Source organism: Musa acuminata, chromosome BXJ3-8 (genome assembly GCF_036884655.1).
Source record: "Musa acuminata AAA Group cultivar baxijiao chromosome BXJ3-8, Cavendish_Baxijiao_AAA, whole genome shotgun sequence".
In the NCBI taxonomy this organism is placed as follows: domain Eukaryota; kingdom Viridiplantae; phylum Streptophyta; class Magnoliopsida; order Zingiberales; family Musaceae; genus Musa; species Musa acuminata.
The window spans coordinates 37,798,729-37,816,795 of NC_088356.1; the positions used below are offsets into that span (position 1 = coordinate 37,798,729).

The following is an 18,067-nucleotide window of genomic DNA, read 5'->3' on the forward strand; positions in this document are numbered from 1 at the left end:
TCGTGTAGGGACACTAGGGATACAGTACAGGTGCTCATTGGAGAATGAGTTCACTGATTGATCCACTTACGAAATGCTGGATGGTTGATGATGCCTTATTGTCAGACAGCGATTCCGTAGTCCTAGTGGTGTATCTGGTCCTTAGACTCGAGACACCAAGGATGTCCTGTATGAGTGCTCCACTCTTTGATACCAGACTTATAGGTTTGGCTGTTCCCAGATCTAGTACAACTGGTCATTGGGAGTGGTAGTCGACCTTACGAGGGCTATTGAGTGTCAATAGAGGATCATCCACTCTCGGCGTCATGAGAGGAATATCCTATGTGTTCTTGCTCAGACAAATCCCTGGCCAGGGTCATTCGGGTTGAGAGAGAAAGAGTTCTCCGGGAGAATCCGATTAGAGCGAGACTCGAGTAGAAACCGTATGGGTCTGACAGCACCATGCTCGATATACGGTCTCTGGGATATTAGATGGATGAGGGACTATAGGTACATGATAACTGAGGACAGACAGGTCCAATGGATTGGATTCCCCTGTATCGTCTGGGGACTACGGCGTAGTGGCCTAGTACGTCCGTAGTCGATGAGTCGAGTGAATTATTACAGAGATAATAATTCACTGAGTTAGAAGGAGTTCTGACAGGTATGACTCACGGCCAGCTCGATATTGGGCCTAGAGGGTCACACACATATGGTAGGCATTGCGATGAGTAGAGGTTCGGATATGAGATATCCGACGGAGCCCTTGTCTTATTGGATGCAGATCCAATACCCACTAGGGAAGGACCCATTAGGGTTTGACACGGGATCTCTATAAATAAGAGGGATTCACAGCCTCATAGGCTAGAGTCTTTGCTTGCCTTTCCTATTCTCCTCTCCCTCTCCACCTCAGAGTAGGCCTGGAGTTTTGAGGAGCGTCGTCGCAACCCTGCTGTGTGGATCACCGCTAGAGAGGAGGACGCTTGACCTCCTTCACCCTCTCCTAAGGATCTGCAAGGAAACAGGGATATACGATCTCCCTAGGTAACACAATCTCTATACGTAGTTTTGCGTTTTGCGGATTTTTGCGCACCAATCTTCGCACGACGACGAACATCTTTTTGGGAATCGGGGATTTTTGTTTTCTTATTCTTCCGCTGCGCATATGATGTCGCCCCCATGATTTCCCAACAGTAGCCAACCTTATAAGGGCTATTGAGTGTCGATAGAGGATCATCCACTCTCATTATCATGAGAGGAATATCCTACGTGTTATTGCTTAGAAAAATCCTTAGCCAAGGTCATTCGGATTGAGAGAGAAAGAGTTCTCAGGGAGAATTCAATTAGAGCGAGACTAGAGGAGATATCGTATGGGCCTAACAGCACTATACTCGGTATATGGTCTCTGGGATATTAGATGGATGGGGGATTATAGGTACATGGTAATTGAGGACAAATATGTCTAAAGGATTGGATTCCCCTGTATCTCTTGGGGATTATGACATAATGACATAATACGCCCTTAGTCGATGAGTCGAGTGAATTATTATAGAGATAATAATTCTCTGAGCTAGAAGAAGTTCTGATAGTATGATTCATGACCAACTCGATATTGAGCCTAGAGGGTCACACACATATGGTAGGCATTGCGACGAGTAGAGGCTCGATTATGAGATATTCGTCGGAGCCTCTATCTTATTGGATATCCAATAAGCCCCTGAATTATTAGATCCTATGGATGAGATCCAATAAGAGCTAATAAGATATTATTGGATAAAGACCTACTAATCTAAGAGGCTTGGATAATTTGATGGAGATTCAATATCCAATATGGCAGGATCCATTAGGGTTAAGTTAACTAGGGGCCTCTATAAATAGGAGGGAACCAAAAGCCCATAGGTTTGGGCTTCCCTGAAAGTGTGGAGATTTCAATTTAAGGAGCATTATCGTAGCCCTGTTGTGTGGATTATCGCTAAAGAAGAGGACACTTGAACTCCTTCCACTCCCACAGATTTACAGGAATTCAGGGATATACGATCTCCCTAGATAAAAACACTATCTCACACGTGGATTTAAGTTTTGCAAGTTTTTGCGCATCAATCTTCAAATGATGACGAACACCTTTTTAAAAATTTAGGTTTTTATTTTCTATTCTTCTACTGCACATATAATGTTGCTTCTAGATTTCCCAATAACCTTTTGCTCCCATATCGTGATTTTAAAGGAGGTTGTATAGGTCGACCATCATGAGTAGTAATTCTCTAGAGATAGCCTGTTTGCCCCTTCCCCAACCGGCTAGTACAGGCGATCATCATTCGCGTATTTCGGGTGGCGGTTAGTATTGACAAGCGACGTCTTAGCAGTCATCCTTCACTAGCGACGCATCATAAGGAATCGTACCATTTGGTTGTCCATATAAATGAGCTCCAAGAGAGTGTATAGTCTAGTCTCCATCAGTTGTTTGTCGGTCTTGCTTCATTGGTTGTACATGTATAAAAGCCGATCTCCAAGGCCTGAAGAGGGGATTGGACATTAGAGAGATTAAGTCAGAAACTCCTCCCAACATGGATCGCTTTTGATAATAGTCAAGATCTCAATAATAACAACCTCATGATGAGATATCATAAATCTGTTAAGAAAATTCTCCCTTCTAAACATATATAAATATGGAATATTATGTATTTCTTCAATCAATACAATCTTATTCTTTCTATTTCATTTCTATCCGTTGAATCTCGTATTTTGATGATGAAACAACTTGATATATGTTTATATTTTAATCTACGTTTTGAGTGACGTAGGATACTCCGATCAAGATGAGACAATTAAAGCAGGAAAAATCATGTTGTGCCGGAGGAACATGTTAGAAGATTAGACGTCAGGCTGGTGGATCGGTCGATGTATCGGCAGAAGGCTTCGGGTCGTGGACTCGGGCATCGGGCTGAATGGATCAGCCCATTCAGACCCAGATTTCTTTGCCAGAGGTGGCACCGCCTGGGTCGACGGTGGCACTGCCCAGGGCTCAGTCTCCGAACTCTGGTTGGGTGGTGCAACCGCCTCTAACAGAGGTGCAACCGCCCCTAACAGGAGGTGGCACTGTCTAGAGGCTCAGTCTTCGAGCTCTGCCAAGCGGTGCAACCGCCCCAGTCAGGCGGTGCAATCGCCAGAACCCGGAAGGCGGTGCAACCCCCCCTTAGTGCTCTTGATCCTAACAATTGATATCAGAGCCCGGTATTTCTCATTTCGGATTTACACCCGAGAGAAATAGCTCTTCATGGCTTTCAAGAGGGCTTATCGGTTGTTCGTCCACCGTTGTTTAACAAATTGGACTACACTTATTGGAAAACTCGAATGAGAGTTTTCTTGATTTCTATGAATTTGGATTTATGGAATATCGTTGAAAACGATTTTCAACTTCCCTCTAAACCGATGAACGAATGGTCGGATTTGGAGAAGAAGTATTTTTCTTTAAATGCAAAAGCTATGAATGCCTTATTTTGTGCACTTGACAAAAATGAATTTAATCGCGTTTCGATGTGTGATTCGACTTTTGATATTTGGCGAACACTTGAAATCACGCACGAGGGAACTAGTAAAGTCAAAGACTCGAAATTTAACATTTTATTACATGATTTTGAGCTTTTTCGAATGCAACCAAGCGAGACTATAGGCGACATGTACACCCGTTTCATGGATGTCGTCAATAATCTAAGAGTTCTTGGTAAATCTTTTTCGAATTTTGATCTCGTAAGCAAGATCTTAAGATCCCTTCCAAAAAGGTGGGATCCTAAAATAACCGCAATACAAGAAACAAAAGATTTAAATATTTTTCCACTTGAAGAACTAATTGGTTCGTTGATGACATATGAAGTGATGCATAATGCATATGATGAACATGATGAACAAAATCACCTTCCAAAGAACAGGAAGGATTTGGAACTCCGGACAAATGAATACCACTTGAGCGATGACTCAAGTGATGAGGACAATGATGAACTTGAACTTCGAACGCTAAATCTTAATAAGTTTATTAAACAAAAATCTAAAATAAACAATGAACTTAAACGGAGGAAGAGGCCAAAGAAGAGGAAGGCAACCAATGATGAATCAAAAACTTCGAAAGGTGAAACGGCGAATTGGGCTTTGATGGGCTTCGACTACAAGGTAAGAAACTCAACTCTCTTGAATTATTTTGAAATTACTTAAGTTTTTCATGAGTGCTTAATTTAGATAGTAGGAATAGGAAATAAATAAATTATTTTTCAAAAATTATATCATGTTTTTCTTTTTAGCATCTTTGAAAAATTAAAAATTTGATGGTTTCATACATGTTATGTTTAGAAATGTTGAATGATGTATTTAACATTAGGGATGATAATATGATATGTGATAATACTTAGGATTAATCCATGCATGTGTATCTTGATGATTTTATGTTATGCATGAGTTTTTGAAGTAAATGTTGATTTGAAACTCTCTTTTTAGATTAATATGTTTTTGGTCTAATCGTTTCTATGACGAATTAAGATGACATTCTCATGACATATTGAGATGACATAGTGCATGTACATCTATGTAAGAATTTCTTGATAGTCTTTTGATGATAGATGTGATATCATGATGTGTTTGGTCTTGATGGCTTCATAACAAAACTTATGTTTCGATTTTAAATGATGATATATGTTTTCACAAAAGACTTGAATACCCTCACATGAAATCAATTGTATGAAATGGAAATAATTTTCTATCCTATTGAGATTAATGAATTTATTTTACCAATCTTGTAAATCTCATGAAAATAAACATGATGAATATTTTGAAAATAAATGAGTGTATCATGCATTTGGTCTTAATGATTTCTCTTTAACATACTTTTTGAAATCATACTTGATGATGAATATCAAGATATTAAAAGGATGTTATTATGGAATCATGCTTGATGATTTGTTTTTTACATTTCCGTCTTAAATGTTGACACTTGTTTTATTAAAGGTAAAGACATGCTTATAAGAAGCAAATCACATGAATAGAAATTTATAAAAACAAAATGTGATCCTCTATCTTATCGTCTTTTCAATAAATCTATGCTTGTCATGAATGAATTTGTTGAATGTGACTTTGAGGATGATTTCGGATTTTACAAATGCTTGATTCACACTTATGACATAAGACATTTTAAATATGAATCATGTTCAATGCTTCAATCATGTTACATCTCTTTAATTCATTTTGTTCTCCTACATTTATTTACCAAAGAGGAGAATCTTCCGAATGAATGAAATGATACAAATGAATCACTTATTGGTATATCTTTTTGAAATATCTTTTTAATGTGATGTTGATATTTTGAGATGCCTATTGGAATTCATGACATGAGATAATTGAATCCTTGACTTACTCTTTATATGGCTTGGAAATGGATGTTTAAAATCTTGCTTAATGAGTTGTTTTATAAGATTTTGCCTTTACGTCTTGAACTTTCATGCTTATCTTGATTTGGCATATAAAGACTACGACATGCTTAGATGAAAAAGAATCACTTAAAAAATACTTTTTCCATCTGATCGAGATTAATAATTTCATGATATTTTGTGAATCTCGAAATTGATTTTGATGACTTGATTATGAGTTTCAAGTTAACGATTTGATCTAAATCATAATCTTGATCTTGCAAAATTGAAATCATAAATAATATCTTTTGGTATTCATGAATTGATACTCACAAAATGAAAGTACTGGTATTCATGACTTGAATTTGATTGAAACATTGCATGCTTAAATTAATCATTCTCCTATGTTTCAAAAATTCTTTAAATGCCTTATGTGATGACTGAAAATTAATTTGCTTTATGATGAATCACGAATCATGACTTGATCTATGATATTGATATATTTTAATCATAATCCTTGGTTGTATAATTCTATTGCTCTATTAAAAGGATTTGTCGAATGAATCATGTCCTTCTTGAATTTTCTTGATATCATGACATGATTTTGTAATATGGCCTGTATAATGATTATAATTTTTTAACCTTTGATTTCTCTCTTCTTTTCGATAATGACATAGGGGGAGAAAGATTGCTAGCTTAAGGCAAATGCTGGCTAGCTTGTACTCTTCCATTCTTTTCGACAAAAACAAAAGGGAGAAAGTTTTTGCTAGTTAGAACATGCAAAGAAAAGCAAAGTGCAATCTTGCACAAGAAGCAAGTGTTGAATTGCCATGATTGAACTTAAGAATCTTGCTATGCTTTTGTGCTTATATGTTGTGATGAAAATCTAGCTTCATGTTATAAAAACTTGCATATCTTTTAAAATAGCTAGAGCTACTTCTACTTTTGTTGATGACAAAGGGAGAGAAATATATAAATTGATACTATGAGTGCCATATTTGAATTTGAATTATGTTAAGATATCAAAAGAAGCTTGTATCGAAATATATGGTAAATTGATAATCAAAATGCTATGATTGCCATATGCCATGTTTGCATCATGTTAAGATATCAAGAACTTGCATCGTAATTTTACTTGATGATATATTGTCATGTGATGAAATGCTACGATTTGTTGATGCATGCAATACTTATGCTTTTTATGTGATGCATTGCATATGATATGAATCATGATTAAAATTACCTTAATTTGAATTCAAGGTTTATCTCAATTATGAAATTTTGAAATAAGAATGATTACTCACCTTTGTCATGATTTAGAAATTGAAACAAAGGGTCTTCCCTTCTTTTTGACAATGACAAAGGGGGAGATAGCTAGCTTGCACAATTCAAGAAGAAAACAAAAATTGCACTTCTCAAAAGAGAAGAAATTGCTATCTTGAACATCACCGAGAATTGCTAGGTTGAAATCTCAAGAAAATGCAAAAATGTGCTATCTTGCCTATCTCAAGATGCAAAACATGCTAACTTGCACTTTGCAACGGAAGCAAAATTGCTAGCTCAAACTTTGCAAAGGAAGCAAGAAATTGCTCATCTCAAAAGAGAAGCAAAGATTGCTGACTTGCATATTTCTAGAAGCAAAAGTGCTATCTTACCTATCGCAAAGAAAAGCAAATATGCCAACTTGCATATATTTGAATTTGCTATCTTGTATGTTGTACAACTTGCATATCTAAAACTTGATAGCTTGAATGTTCTAAGCATGATGTAACACTTGCTAAATTTTCTAGCTTCAAAACTGCATGATGATAAAACTTGATATTTTGTTTTTTATGCAATGAGTTAAACTTATATTCTAAACACAAGAATAGTTGGACTTCTCCTTTTTGTTGATGACAAAGGGGGAGAAGTATGATGTTATGTATAAGTTCATGATGACGTGTTGCAAGTATTCATGATGAATATTGCAATGACTTGAATTCAGTTTGAATTCAAAGTTCTATCAATATGACATATTGATATGGGGAGTTTGTTTAAACTCCGGGAGTTAAGGATAACTCTGTCATCAAGTAGTTGTCATCATCAAAAAGGGGGAGATTGTTGAATCTCGTATTTTGATGATGAAACCACTTGCTATATGTTTATATTTTAATCTACGTTTTGAGTAACGCAGGATGCTCCGATCAGGATGAGACAATTAAAGCAGGAAAAATCATGTTGTACCGGAGGAACATGTCAGAAGATTGGACGTCGGGCCGGTGGATCGGTCGATGTATCGACAAAAGGCTTTGGGTCGTGGACTCGGGCATTGGGCCAAGAAGAGCGGGTATTGTGCCAAGGATATCGGAGTTGCGGAGTCAACTTGCCGATTAGGCAATAGGCCGCAGGAGAGGACAATGAGCCGAAGAATCGGACGAAGCGTCGAGGGACCAATGACATGCCGGACAACTTGGTTAATTGCTTAGGATTAATTGTCTCGATCGAAGTTTTGTTTTACATGTGCAGGATTAATTACGATGAAAGTAAGACATGCAGCAGGAGTTGCGCCGGAGTCAAGACTATGATCACGTTGGGAGTTCGAGAATTCGACGGAAGTCCGGACGGTCGTCGGAGGTTCTACGGGAACAAATCCGAGAAGTCTAGGAGCTTGCCAAAGAAGCTCGTCGGAACTTGCCAAGTGGATCGTCTCAAGTCCAGGAGTTTGCCGGAAGTCTGCAGGAGCATCACCGAGGGTTCATCGGATGATCGACGGAAGCTCGCTGGAAGAAGTGATTGACGCACTAGAGCAAGCTGCAGTAAATGTCTTAAGAAATTCGTAGTTAGCACGATGATTAAGTTAGAAATGGGAGGTGATCCCATTAACTTAATCTTGAGGCAATTGGGCCCTTGACATACCCAAATTGGGCCGAATGGATCAGCTCATTCGGACATAGATTTCTTGGCCAAAGGTGGCATCGCTTGGGTCGGCGGTGGCACCGCTTGGGTCGGCGGTGGCACCGCCTAGGGCTCAGTCTCCGAGCTCTGGCTGGGCGGTGCAACCACCCCTGACAGGAGGTGGCACCGCCTAGAGGCTCAGTCTTCGAGCTCTGCCAGGCGGTGCAACCACCCTAGTCAGGCGGTGCAACCGCCAGACCCCGAAATTCCAGGAGATGACAGTTTTGAGCTCGAAATTCAAATTGGGTTGGGGTCTATAAATACCCCACCCTTTCAGCAATGAAAGGGTAACCCAAAGCCACCGAAAGCTTGATCTTACTCTGTGATTTTAGAACTCAAAAGTGTTGTAAAGTCTAGAAGTTCTCCTCCCTCTTTTCTTCCAAGTTTTGATCCTTCAAGAGAGGAGAGAAAAGTTTGTAAGGGTTGTCTCCTAAGCCCGTCAAAAGGAGTGAAACTGTAAAAGGATGGTTGGCTTTCGCCTATTGAAGGAAGGTCTCTAGTGGACGTCGGTGACCTCGTCGGTGGAGGAAGCCAGAAGTGGATGTAGGTCAAGGTTGACCGAACCACTCTAAAATTGTGGTGCTCTCTGGTTTGCATTTACTTTGAGCATATTATCTTTACTGCAAACCTCCTTAATAGCTTACTGCCTTCTGCACGTTTACGATCGTGTTTTAAAGTTCAGTATTTTCCGAATCGGTGTTTAGACGTAAATTCGTTTTATCGTACGAACATCATATTTCAGTTTGCGCTTACATTCTAATTTCCATCATAACTACAAACTGCCTTCATAGACTTGCTTTAACTGCATCTTGCTTGATCACAAGTTAAAGTGATTTACGAATCGGCTTTTCTACCGAAATCGCTCTTATCGTACGAACAAAGTTTTAATCGTCGAAAGTTTTTTGCTGCCCTAATTCACACCCCCCCCCCCCCCCCCCTCCTCTTAGTGCTCTTGATCCTAACACTATCATGGTATCAGAGCTCTCGCCGTGAAGGCCACTTCTAAACATCTCGAAGTAAACCCGTCTCCCCGCTGGACTCCACCGAATCTCGGCTCCTTCTCCTACTACCTCATGGACCGCGACTCTATCTTAAATTAGTGTAGCATTTTCCACGGATGTCCTCCAGGATCGTTGTGTCGGCCTCCTTCGAAGCTAAACAAGGGCCACCACGCTGCCCTTCCTCTGCCTCTTCTTGCAAAAGCAGAGCCGACACAGCCTCGCAATTGCTCCCTGGCTAGTGACCTCTCCTCCTCGTTCCCACATCTTGCTCGAGCAAGAAGTGCCGCTGTCACTGTCCTTACCGTAGCAGCCCTAGTAGCCGCAGCAGCAGTGATTTGCTCTTCTCTCAAGCTGCTATCCTCTACTTCTTCTTCACATCGACAAGTAGCATCCAGAACCATTTCCAAGTTCCCAACTGCAGAATTGCTGCACTACTGCACAGAGATCTGCAGCTTTACACAATATTGATCATTGCCAATATTGATCAACAACCCACAACCTATTTGCCACCATAACCCATTTGCCACCAACACCTCTTCCTCATTGTCTCGCTGCAGATTTCTAGTTGCTCCCACATATTGGTACATATCTTCCATGTGTCCTCATCATCTATCTCTGATGCTCCCATTACTATTTATGTAGGGAACCACAATACTTTCCTAAATACAGGCCTTATCTCCATAAATGCAGTGACCCTCATCCCCTTCAAATTATCCAAAGGTGGCAACTACGCATCATGGTATGCTCAATTCTCTAATCTACTATTTGGTTATGATCTTCTAGGCTATGTCGATGACTCTCTTCGTTGTCCACCGGCAATGCTCAACATCCCAAGCGCACCCAATCCAGTACCAAATCCGGACCATAAATTATGGTTAGGCCAGGATCATCTCCTCCTTCAAGCTATTCAAGCCTCGGTCGCTGGATCTCTCGTCCCACTCATTTCTTCATATGACACTACTGCCGAAGCTTGGTGCAAGTTGCAAACCACCCTAGCCAATCGTTCCCACACTTGCATACTTAGTCTCTTGTCTAATCTCATGACGATAAAAAAAGAGGGAAATACTGTTACTAAATTGGCAGATGAGTACAAGGAATTGGCAGCAGCAATACGCGCATGTGATTCACTAGTGTCATTTGAAGAACTCTATGATAAGTTGACAAACTATAAGATATATCTCAAGCGTGAGGATAAGTTGCTAGGACCATCCATCACAGCTCAAGTCAGTCAAAAATCTAAGAAGAAGAGCAACCAGTACAACAAATCTATTAATAAAGGTTTGGCCAGCATGCCTGCACTTGTGGGCTCCAAACAAACCTCCCCTCCTCAACATTTCAATTATAACCATCAAGGCGACTACTTCAATTATCCTCAACCCTGGCGTCCTGATCACACAAATCAACAAAGAGTTGTCTGCCAACTATGTGACAAAGTTGGCCACTCTGCAAAAGTTTGTAGAACTCGACCCAGACTTCCTCCTCCATCGCATTGGCCTCGTGTAAATCTTATAGCTACTCTGACTACTGGTCATCAAAATTGGATTGTGGACTCATGTATCTCATTATATCACATCTGATTTATAAAACTTGTCCATCCACAACGACTATGGCGGAAATGAAGACATCATCATCGGTGATGGTAACGGACTCCCCATTACTCATACTGGTTCCACAATGCTTAATTCACATAGTATTTCGTTTATCTAGATGATGTTTTATGTGCACCTCACATCAAACAAAACCTCATTTCTATTTCTCAATTCTACAAACAGAATCATACCTCAATTAAATTCTTTTCTAACTCCTTTCTTGTCAAGGATTTGAGCACGGGGGCACCCTTGGTCTGAGGCCAGAGTAAAGACAGCATTTACGAGTGGTCGTCCGTTCTATAAATCACCCAACCCACTGTCTACTCTTTGGTTGTAGCTCCAACTGATGTGTAGCATCGTTGTCTTGGTCATCCCTCAACTTTTATTCAACAAAAATTGCTTTCCCGTTATTCTCTTCCTACACTTACATCCAATAACATCATAACTCATTGTGATGCTTGTTTAAGTAATAAAAGTCATAGACTTCCCTTTGGAAAATCCTTCATATTTTGCTCTAAACCCCTTGAGGTTATTTACACTGATGTTTGGGGCCCCGCCGCTCCAATCACTTCCTTTGACAAATTCAGATTTTATGTTATTTTCGTAGACTATTTCACCAAATACACATGGTTATACCCTCTTCACCATAAATCTGAAGTTTCAACAGTCTTTACCAACTTTTGAAGATTGGTCGAGAACTTTTTTCAGTTTAAAATTAAAACTATTTACTTCAATGGTGGCGGTGAATATCAAGCCCTCACATCCCGCCTATCTGCTTATGATATACAACACCTCAAGTCACCTCCACACACTCCTCAACTTATCAGCTCTACTGAACACAAACATCGACATATAGTTGAAACCGGTCTCACACTCCTACACCAAGCCTCTATGCCACCAACTTTTTGGACTATAATATTTCAAGTTGTCATCTACCTCATTAATCGTATGCTCACTCCTGTCCTTGAGTACGAGTCACCATTTGAAAATTTGTTTCATAAATCCCCAAACCTTCAAAACCTTAAAGTGTTTAGATGTTTATGTTATCCATGGCTCTGTCCCTATACCTCACATAAGTTAACATCAAAATCTAAACCTTGTGTTTTCATTAGATACTCCCTTGACCATAATGCTTTTCGATGCTATGAACCCCAATCTCGAAAAGTCTTTACGTCCGTCATGTTATTTTTATAGTGATTACCTTTCCGTTTCACAACCCTGAGTCTCATGTTGTGCGACCTACTCCATAACATATATATCACTGGAGTACGCCATCAATCCCATGAACTGAGTCTCCTATAATATCATACAGTCCTTCTCCTCAGGATCCATACTCTCTCCTTCTCCTGGTGCAACAGCTCCTCACCCCCTCCATTGTGCCTCTTCCTTCTTCACAATGTTCCTCTATGACTAAAGGTATTCCCTCGGAATCACATTCACTATCTTTATCCTCTTCTGGGACCAATGACACTGAAGTCTCTCAGCCTACCCTAATTTGTGCCCCTGGACATCCAATGACAACATGCTCCAAAATTGGTGTCTTTAAACCATGACAAATCCTTGACCTACATACCATCTAAACATCCTCGTCAGAGACCACTGAACCTACCACAATTACTCAAGCCTAAAAATCTCCATATACTGGCATAAAGCCATGTGTGAAGAATATGATGCACTCTTCCATAATTTTACAGAGACCCTTGTACCCTCTTATCCCACACAAAACATCATTGGGTGTAAGTGGGTCTTTCGAATTAAGCGGAACCCAAATGAATCCTTAGCCAGATATACAGCGCGTATAGTGGCAAAAGGGTTTCATCAATGACCTGATGTTGACTTCACAGAGACATTCAGCCCTGTTGATAAACCCACAACAATCCGACTTATTCTGAGTTTGACCATCTCAAAAGGCTAGCATTTACGTCAACTCGACGTTAATAATGCCTTTTTACAGGGGACCCTAACTGACGATGTCTTCATGCAACATCTTCTTGGCTTCAACCACCCTCAATATCCAAAGCATGCTTATAAACTACAAAAAGCTATTTATGGATTTCGTCGGGCTCCAAGAGATTGGTACACCAAACTTGACTCGTTTTTGACATCAATTGGCTTCATCAACTCTAAGTCTGATACCTCCTTATTTCTTCATTACCAAAGTGGCAATATATTATATCTTCTGGTATATGTGGATGATATTATTGTCACAGCCAACAATCCTATGGAAATCAAGGTATTCCTCAAGCATTTAGCAGATTGATTCTCCTTTAAAGATCTAGGAACCTTGAGCTATTTTTTGGGAGTGGAAGCAATATACACATCTTTCGGGCTCTTCCTATCATAACGAAAGTATATTCAAGATCTATTATCTAAAACGAATATGCAAGATGCAAAGGCAGTTACAACACCTTTGTCTACTAGCAAGTCGCTCAAACTATGTGATGGAAGTCCTGCTATAGACTCAACTCAATATCGTCAAGTCCTTGGCTCCTTACAGTACTTATCTCTTACCCGTCCAGATATCTCATTTGCGGTCAATAAATTATCCCAATTCATGCATCGATCATCTACTATGTATTGGTCTGCAATCAAACGAATATTACGATATCTTCATGGGACTGTCAATCATGGCCTCTTTTTTCGCAAACACTCTCCCCTTCATCTCCATGCCTTTGTTTATGCTGATTGGGCAAGGAATTTTGATGACAGAACATCCACATCGGGGTATAGTCTCTTCTTTTGACTTAATCCAATCAGTTGGAGTTCCAAGAAGCAAAAGACAGTTGTACGTTCTACAAATGAAGTTGAATACCGTGCCATTATCACCACTGTTACAGAACTCAATTGGGTCATGAATCTCCTCAAGGAACTTGGTATCAACATCCACTCTACTCCTACAATATATTATGACAATGTCGGAGCCACTTATCTATGCGCCAATCCGATATTCCACTCACGCATGAAACACATCGCCATCGACTTTCAGTTTATGCGAGAACAAGTTGTCAGACATCAACTACATGTTTCTCACGACTCCCTCACGAAGCCTCTCACCCGCAAATCGCTTTTATCACATCGATCTAAGATCGATGTCCTTGACAGAAACACCGTCGCGGGAGTATGATACTAGTTATGATCTCCTGTGATAATAACATTAACAACAGCCAAGATCTCCCTAACTGCATGATGAGATATCATAAATCTGTTAAGAAAAATACTCCTCCATTGATGTATAAATATGAAGTATTATGTATTGCTTCAATCTATATAAAATCAAACCGTCACGACTCGTGGTTGACGTTATCAAGGTAAAAACAGAACGTTTCAGTCATCCGTGGATGTGTGGTTTGCTTCCTCTGCAAAGATTTCAGCTCTCTTTCTTTTCTCCTTCCTGAAATTTACAATCATAAGGGCAAAGTTCTGCCACCCCTCTCTCTCTCTCTCTCTCTCTCTCTCTCTCTCTCTCCCTTCTCTCCCCCCTTTGTTATGATGACGAGGATTACATATCATTGGATTAGTTGATTAGGTATAAAAGATTATATGCCAAAGGCGTAAACCCTACCATCTTCCTGCAGGCTTCATCCTGGGCCCAGGATTTGGTGGTCAATCAATGTTACCCTTGTGGACCTACTCCGATGTTATGGTAGTTCACCGATGTGTCACGTTGTAGGCGCAAAAGAACCTTGGTTCTGCTCACCACCTTTGAGAACAAGCAGATGCAATTGGGACGACTCGGGATCATATTAATTTCTTGAAGCCCATTTGACACCCGACTGCTGTGCAGTAAGCGAACCGGCGAGTCTGCATATGACGAGATAAAAAAAAGAAGAAGACGATATTTGGATGGTTTATATAACCCAATTATTATTTTACAGTAGAATGCCATACAGTAAGCGCACCGGCGATTTGCTTGATTCTGCTTACCTCCGGCGGGAATAAGGAACCGGAAATTGGACGATTCCCCTGCCGTTCCTAGTTTTTTTAGGCCACTTTGACTGATAAGCATAGATTATTTTAAAAATAATATTAGAATTTTTATATTTACGAAAGTTAAATATTTAATCTTAATTCTTCTCACGTCATTAATTTCGTCTAAAAATAAATAAATATTATCATGTGTAAAATAACATGAATCGATAAGATAAAAAAGTAATTTGACTGTATTAATTTCATATAAACTTCTCACTAGTAATGTATAAGCTTCCACGTACTTTTCTCCTCGCGTTGGTAGCAAAGGAGAGAGTTGGTTCGACGTTGCCATCGCAACTGTCGATGGAGGCAGCGACGATGACGTGAGCTGATGATCACATTGCTCTAGCTCCTATAGTCGGTCCTGCATCGCAAAAAGGAATATCTCCTACCACCTTGCACCTCGCAAACCTGAACGTCGAAAATCAGACAAAGTTAAGGAGGAGGGGTCCGAAGAAGAAGCAGAGGGAAGAAGCGTTCTTTGCTTTAGGATTGCACACCGGAGTGGCCGGGGAACCCTGACGCAATGCCCCAAGCCCTCTCCACAAAACAAAACATGCCCTAATAGAGACGAAAAAAGAAAAAAGAAATCTATAAAGAGAGAGTTATATCAACGAAGAATTTAGCTTTGTTTGTGCGAAAAGCCTCCGTACGAGCGAGAAATTTATATGAAATTAATATACAGTGAAATTATTATTTTTTATCTTTTTCATTCATGCCTTTTTCATGTGACAAGATAACCCTCAGCAACCACATGTTCATTTATAGTTTTGAACCCCCAAGGTGCTGACTTTTCTGCATTGTGATGCTCAAAGTCTTTGTCAGACATGGTTGGTTGGCATCAAGGATGAAGATAATAAATAATGAGGCAGGGCAGGGCATCGCCTAAATAATGGAGTTTGGTTGGTCCTCTTAATTGACTGTGGTCTCAGTATGACCGACAGAACAGAAAGAAGGAACGGGGAAGAATCCAATCACATGCACAAAACATGACAAGTCGAGTTAGAGCTTATCACCTGCTAATCTCCTCTCAGAAGATTAATCACCTTCTGGATGCAAAAACACAATCTTTCTTCAGATAAATAGATTCAAAAACTACTGCTAAGATAGTGTGAGAAGTTGATCATCAATGGCATGAAATGAGTTTTGCATTGGAAACAATATTATGTTCAAGAATTTCTCATTATTTACTCAAAAGATTCATCATTAATGGGTAAAGTCCTCATTCACAGTGTGCAAATTCTATGTTCAAACAACTTCTACTATAGTTGGATAAAAATATGGAATTCAATTTTTTTCCATACTTGAGAGAAACTATCTATTGTAATTGACAACATATGGCACAATATGACAATCAAACAAAGATCAAACAAAAGTAGAGCTGTCTTTCCAGTTTGCAACATATCTAAGATTAAAAAGTTAATTCTATTGAACAGCCATGATTTGTTTCGGGTACTATGACAGGGGAACAACACTCCTGCTACTAAGATTTCAAACATACATATTTCCCCCATGATTCCTATATGGAAGCATGAGCTACAGTTTCAGAATAACTGTGAGATCTAAGTCTGTCGGTGACAACATCGAAAGATCTTCTTAGAAAAGGAACGCAAGTTCCTCAAAAAAAAGTAAGTAGTCCAAACTTGTGAGTGATCGATTGGCTTCAAGCAGGATAGCATCTGTGTTTGACTTCATTTTGTGAGGCTGGCAATTGAGGACCGAGGACCCAATCCAAGCCATGCTCTGCTGCCTTCTTGCTCGACAGGTACTCCCATTCCGGTGGAGGCAGTGACTTGATACGGTGCTCTTGCATTGATCCTGCAAAATTCACATAGAGGCTAACCGATTAAATCAGCTGAAACAGTCAACATTTCCTCTTCACTGGCGAATCATGAGGCAAGGATTGCCTACCGATCCTTTCTCTTCTCGAGGAATCGCTGGAGCGAAGCCTTTCTAGCAATAGGAAGATCTGCAGTTCGACAGAACAACAACAAGATCAAGGACCTGCAGATTTCTGAAGCTAAAACTCTCGATTTAGCATCAAAGATGGAATCAATACCAGAAAGGCCAGATTGTGCTGATCTGGGCAGACGGACATGGGAAGCCAATGAAGCGTTTGCAGATTTGGGCAAGGTCGGATTTTGATCCGAAAGGGCTGTCGAACTTGACATAGCCGAGCTTGAGGAAGCGGGCACATAGCCAAAGTTCGGTGCGGTTGAGTTGCCCTTGATCGCAAGCTGCATCAGATCATTGGCCTTCTCGGCCGGGAAATTGTCGAACACCGACACCTTTCCTCCATAGAAGATTGTGAGTGGGGCGCTTTCCGCATCCCTGCAGTACGAGCATTTGTCACCTTCAGGCTTCTCATAGCAGATGAATGCCAAAATATGCGAACATCACCTCAAATGGCCGATGACAAACCACATTATGATGACATCTACGTGTTCTACAATCTAAAGCTTCTAATTGCGTGCGTGTGCGTAAGGGTTAGAGGATAGATTTGATCGATTGAGGGCAGCTGATCATGCAAAAGAAGAGCTTTTTCTGATAGAGAAGAGTTTGGGCGAAGAGTTGAGACCTAACATCCTCCGACGCAGCGGGGCCGAAACCAACACGCTGGGGAAACAGCTCCAGGGCGTTCCCCTGGGGAACTTCGTCCCCTTCCGTTCTCCTCTCGCCGCCAGCTCCGCTCGAGATGTCGCTCTCCGGCAACCAACTCACGGTAGTCGGCGGTCGAAACAACCCTGATTTTCCTACGGAATGAATCAAAATTAGGTCAATCAAAACGATAAATCGCGTCGGATCTGGAACGCCAAGAGCAAGAAAGGCCACATCTTTGACGCGACCCGATCGATATTTACAAGGAAAACGAGCTGAAAACCAAAAGGCATCAATCGGAGACAGCCTCAAATCCGCATCACCGAAATCGAACCGAGCTCTCACCTTTGGCGGCAATCGGGGCGATCGCGATCCCGATCCCGAGGTCGGCGACGCTCCCCTTCTTCTCCTTGATGTACAGGCTCAGTAGACTGCAGGTCAGCGCGAAGTTGGTCCTCTCCTGCTTCTCCGCCATGTCTCACCGATCACTCTTCCTCTCCCCCGAAACAAGCGCGGATCTGCCCACCTCTCTCGCTCGATCGACCCAACCCAACTCGGTCACCGTCTCCCCTTTCCCCACTCGCCTTCCGCATTTATAACAGCGGCG

The 18,067-nt window shown here is 40.7% G+C and overlaps 1 protein-coding gene across 2 annotated transcripts; it reads right to left on the minus strand.

Annotated features, from left to right (window-relative positions):
- Nucleotides 1–16,268: 16,268 nt before the first annotated feature.
- LOC135644845 (protein TIFY 10a-like) lies at nt 16,269–18,067 on the minus strand. 2 transcript variants are annotated; one of them, XM_065162766.1, is made up of 5 exons: nt 17,806–18,067; nt 17,441–17,735; nt 16,922–17,193; nt 16,774–16,831; nt 16,269–16,680 (listed from the first exon to the last, which is right to left on the minus strand). In XM_065162766.1, exons 1-5 carry the CDS (start codon nt 17,933–17,935, stop codon nt 16,554–16,556), a joined length of 882 nt encoding a protein of 293 aa, XP_065018838.1. In that variant the 5' UTR covers nt 17,936–18,067; the 3' UTR covers nt 16,269–16,553. The 2 variants fall into 2 exon arrangements, with proteins under 2 accessions (XP_065018838.1, XP_065018839.1); XM_065162767.1 differs by having other exon boundaries at nt 17,441–17,615; nt 17,806–18,057.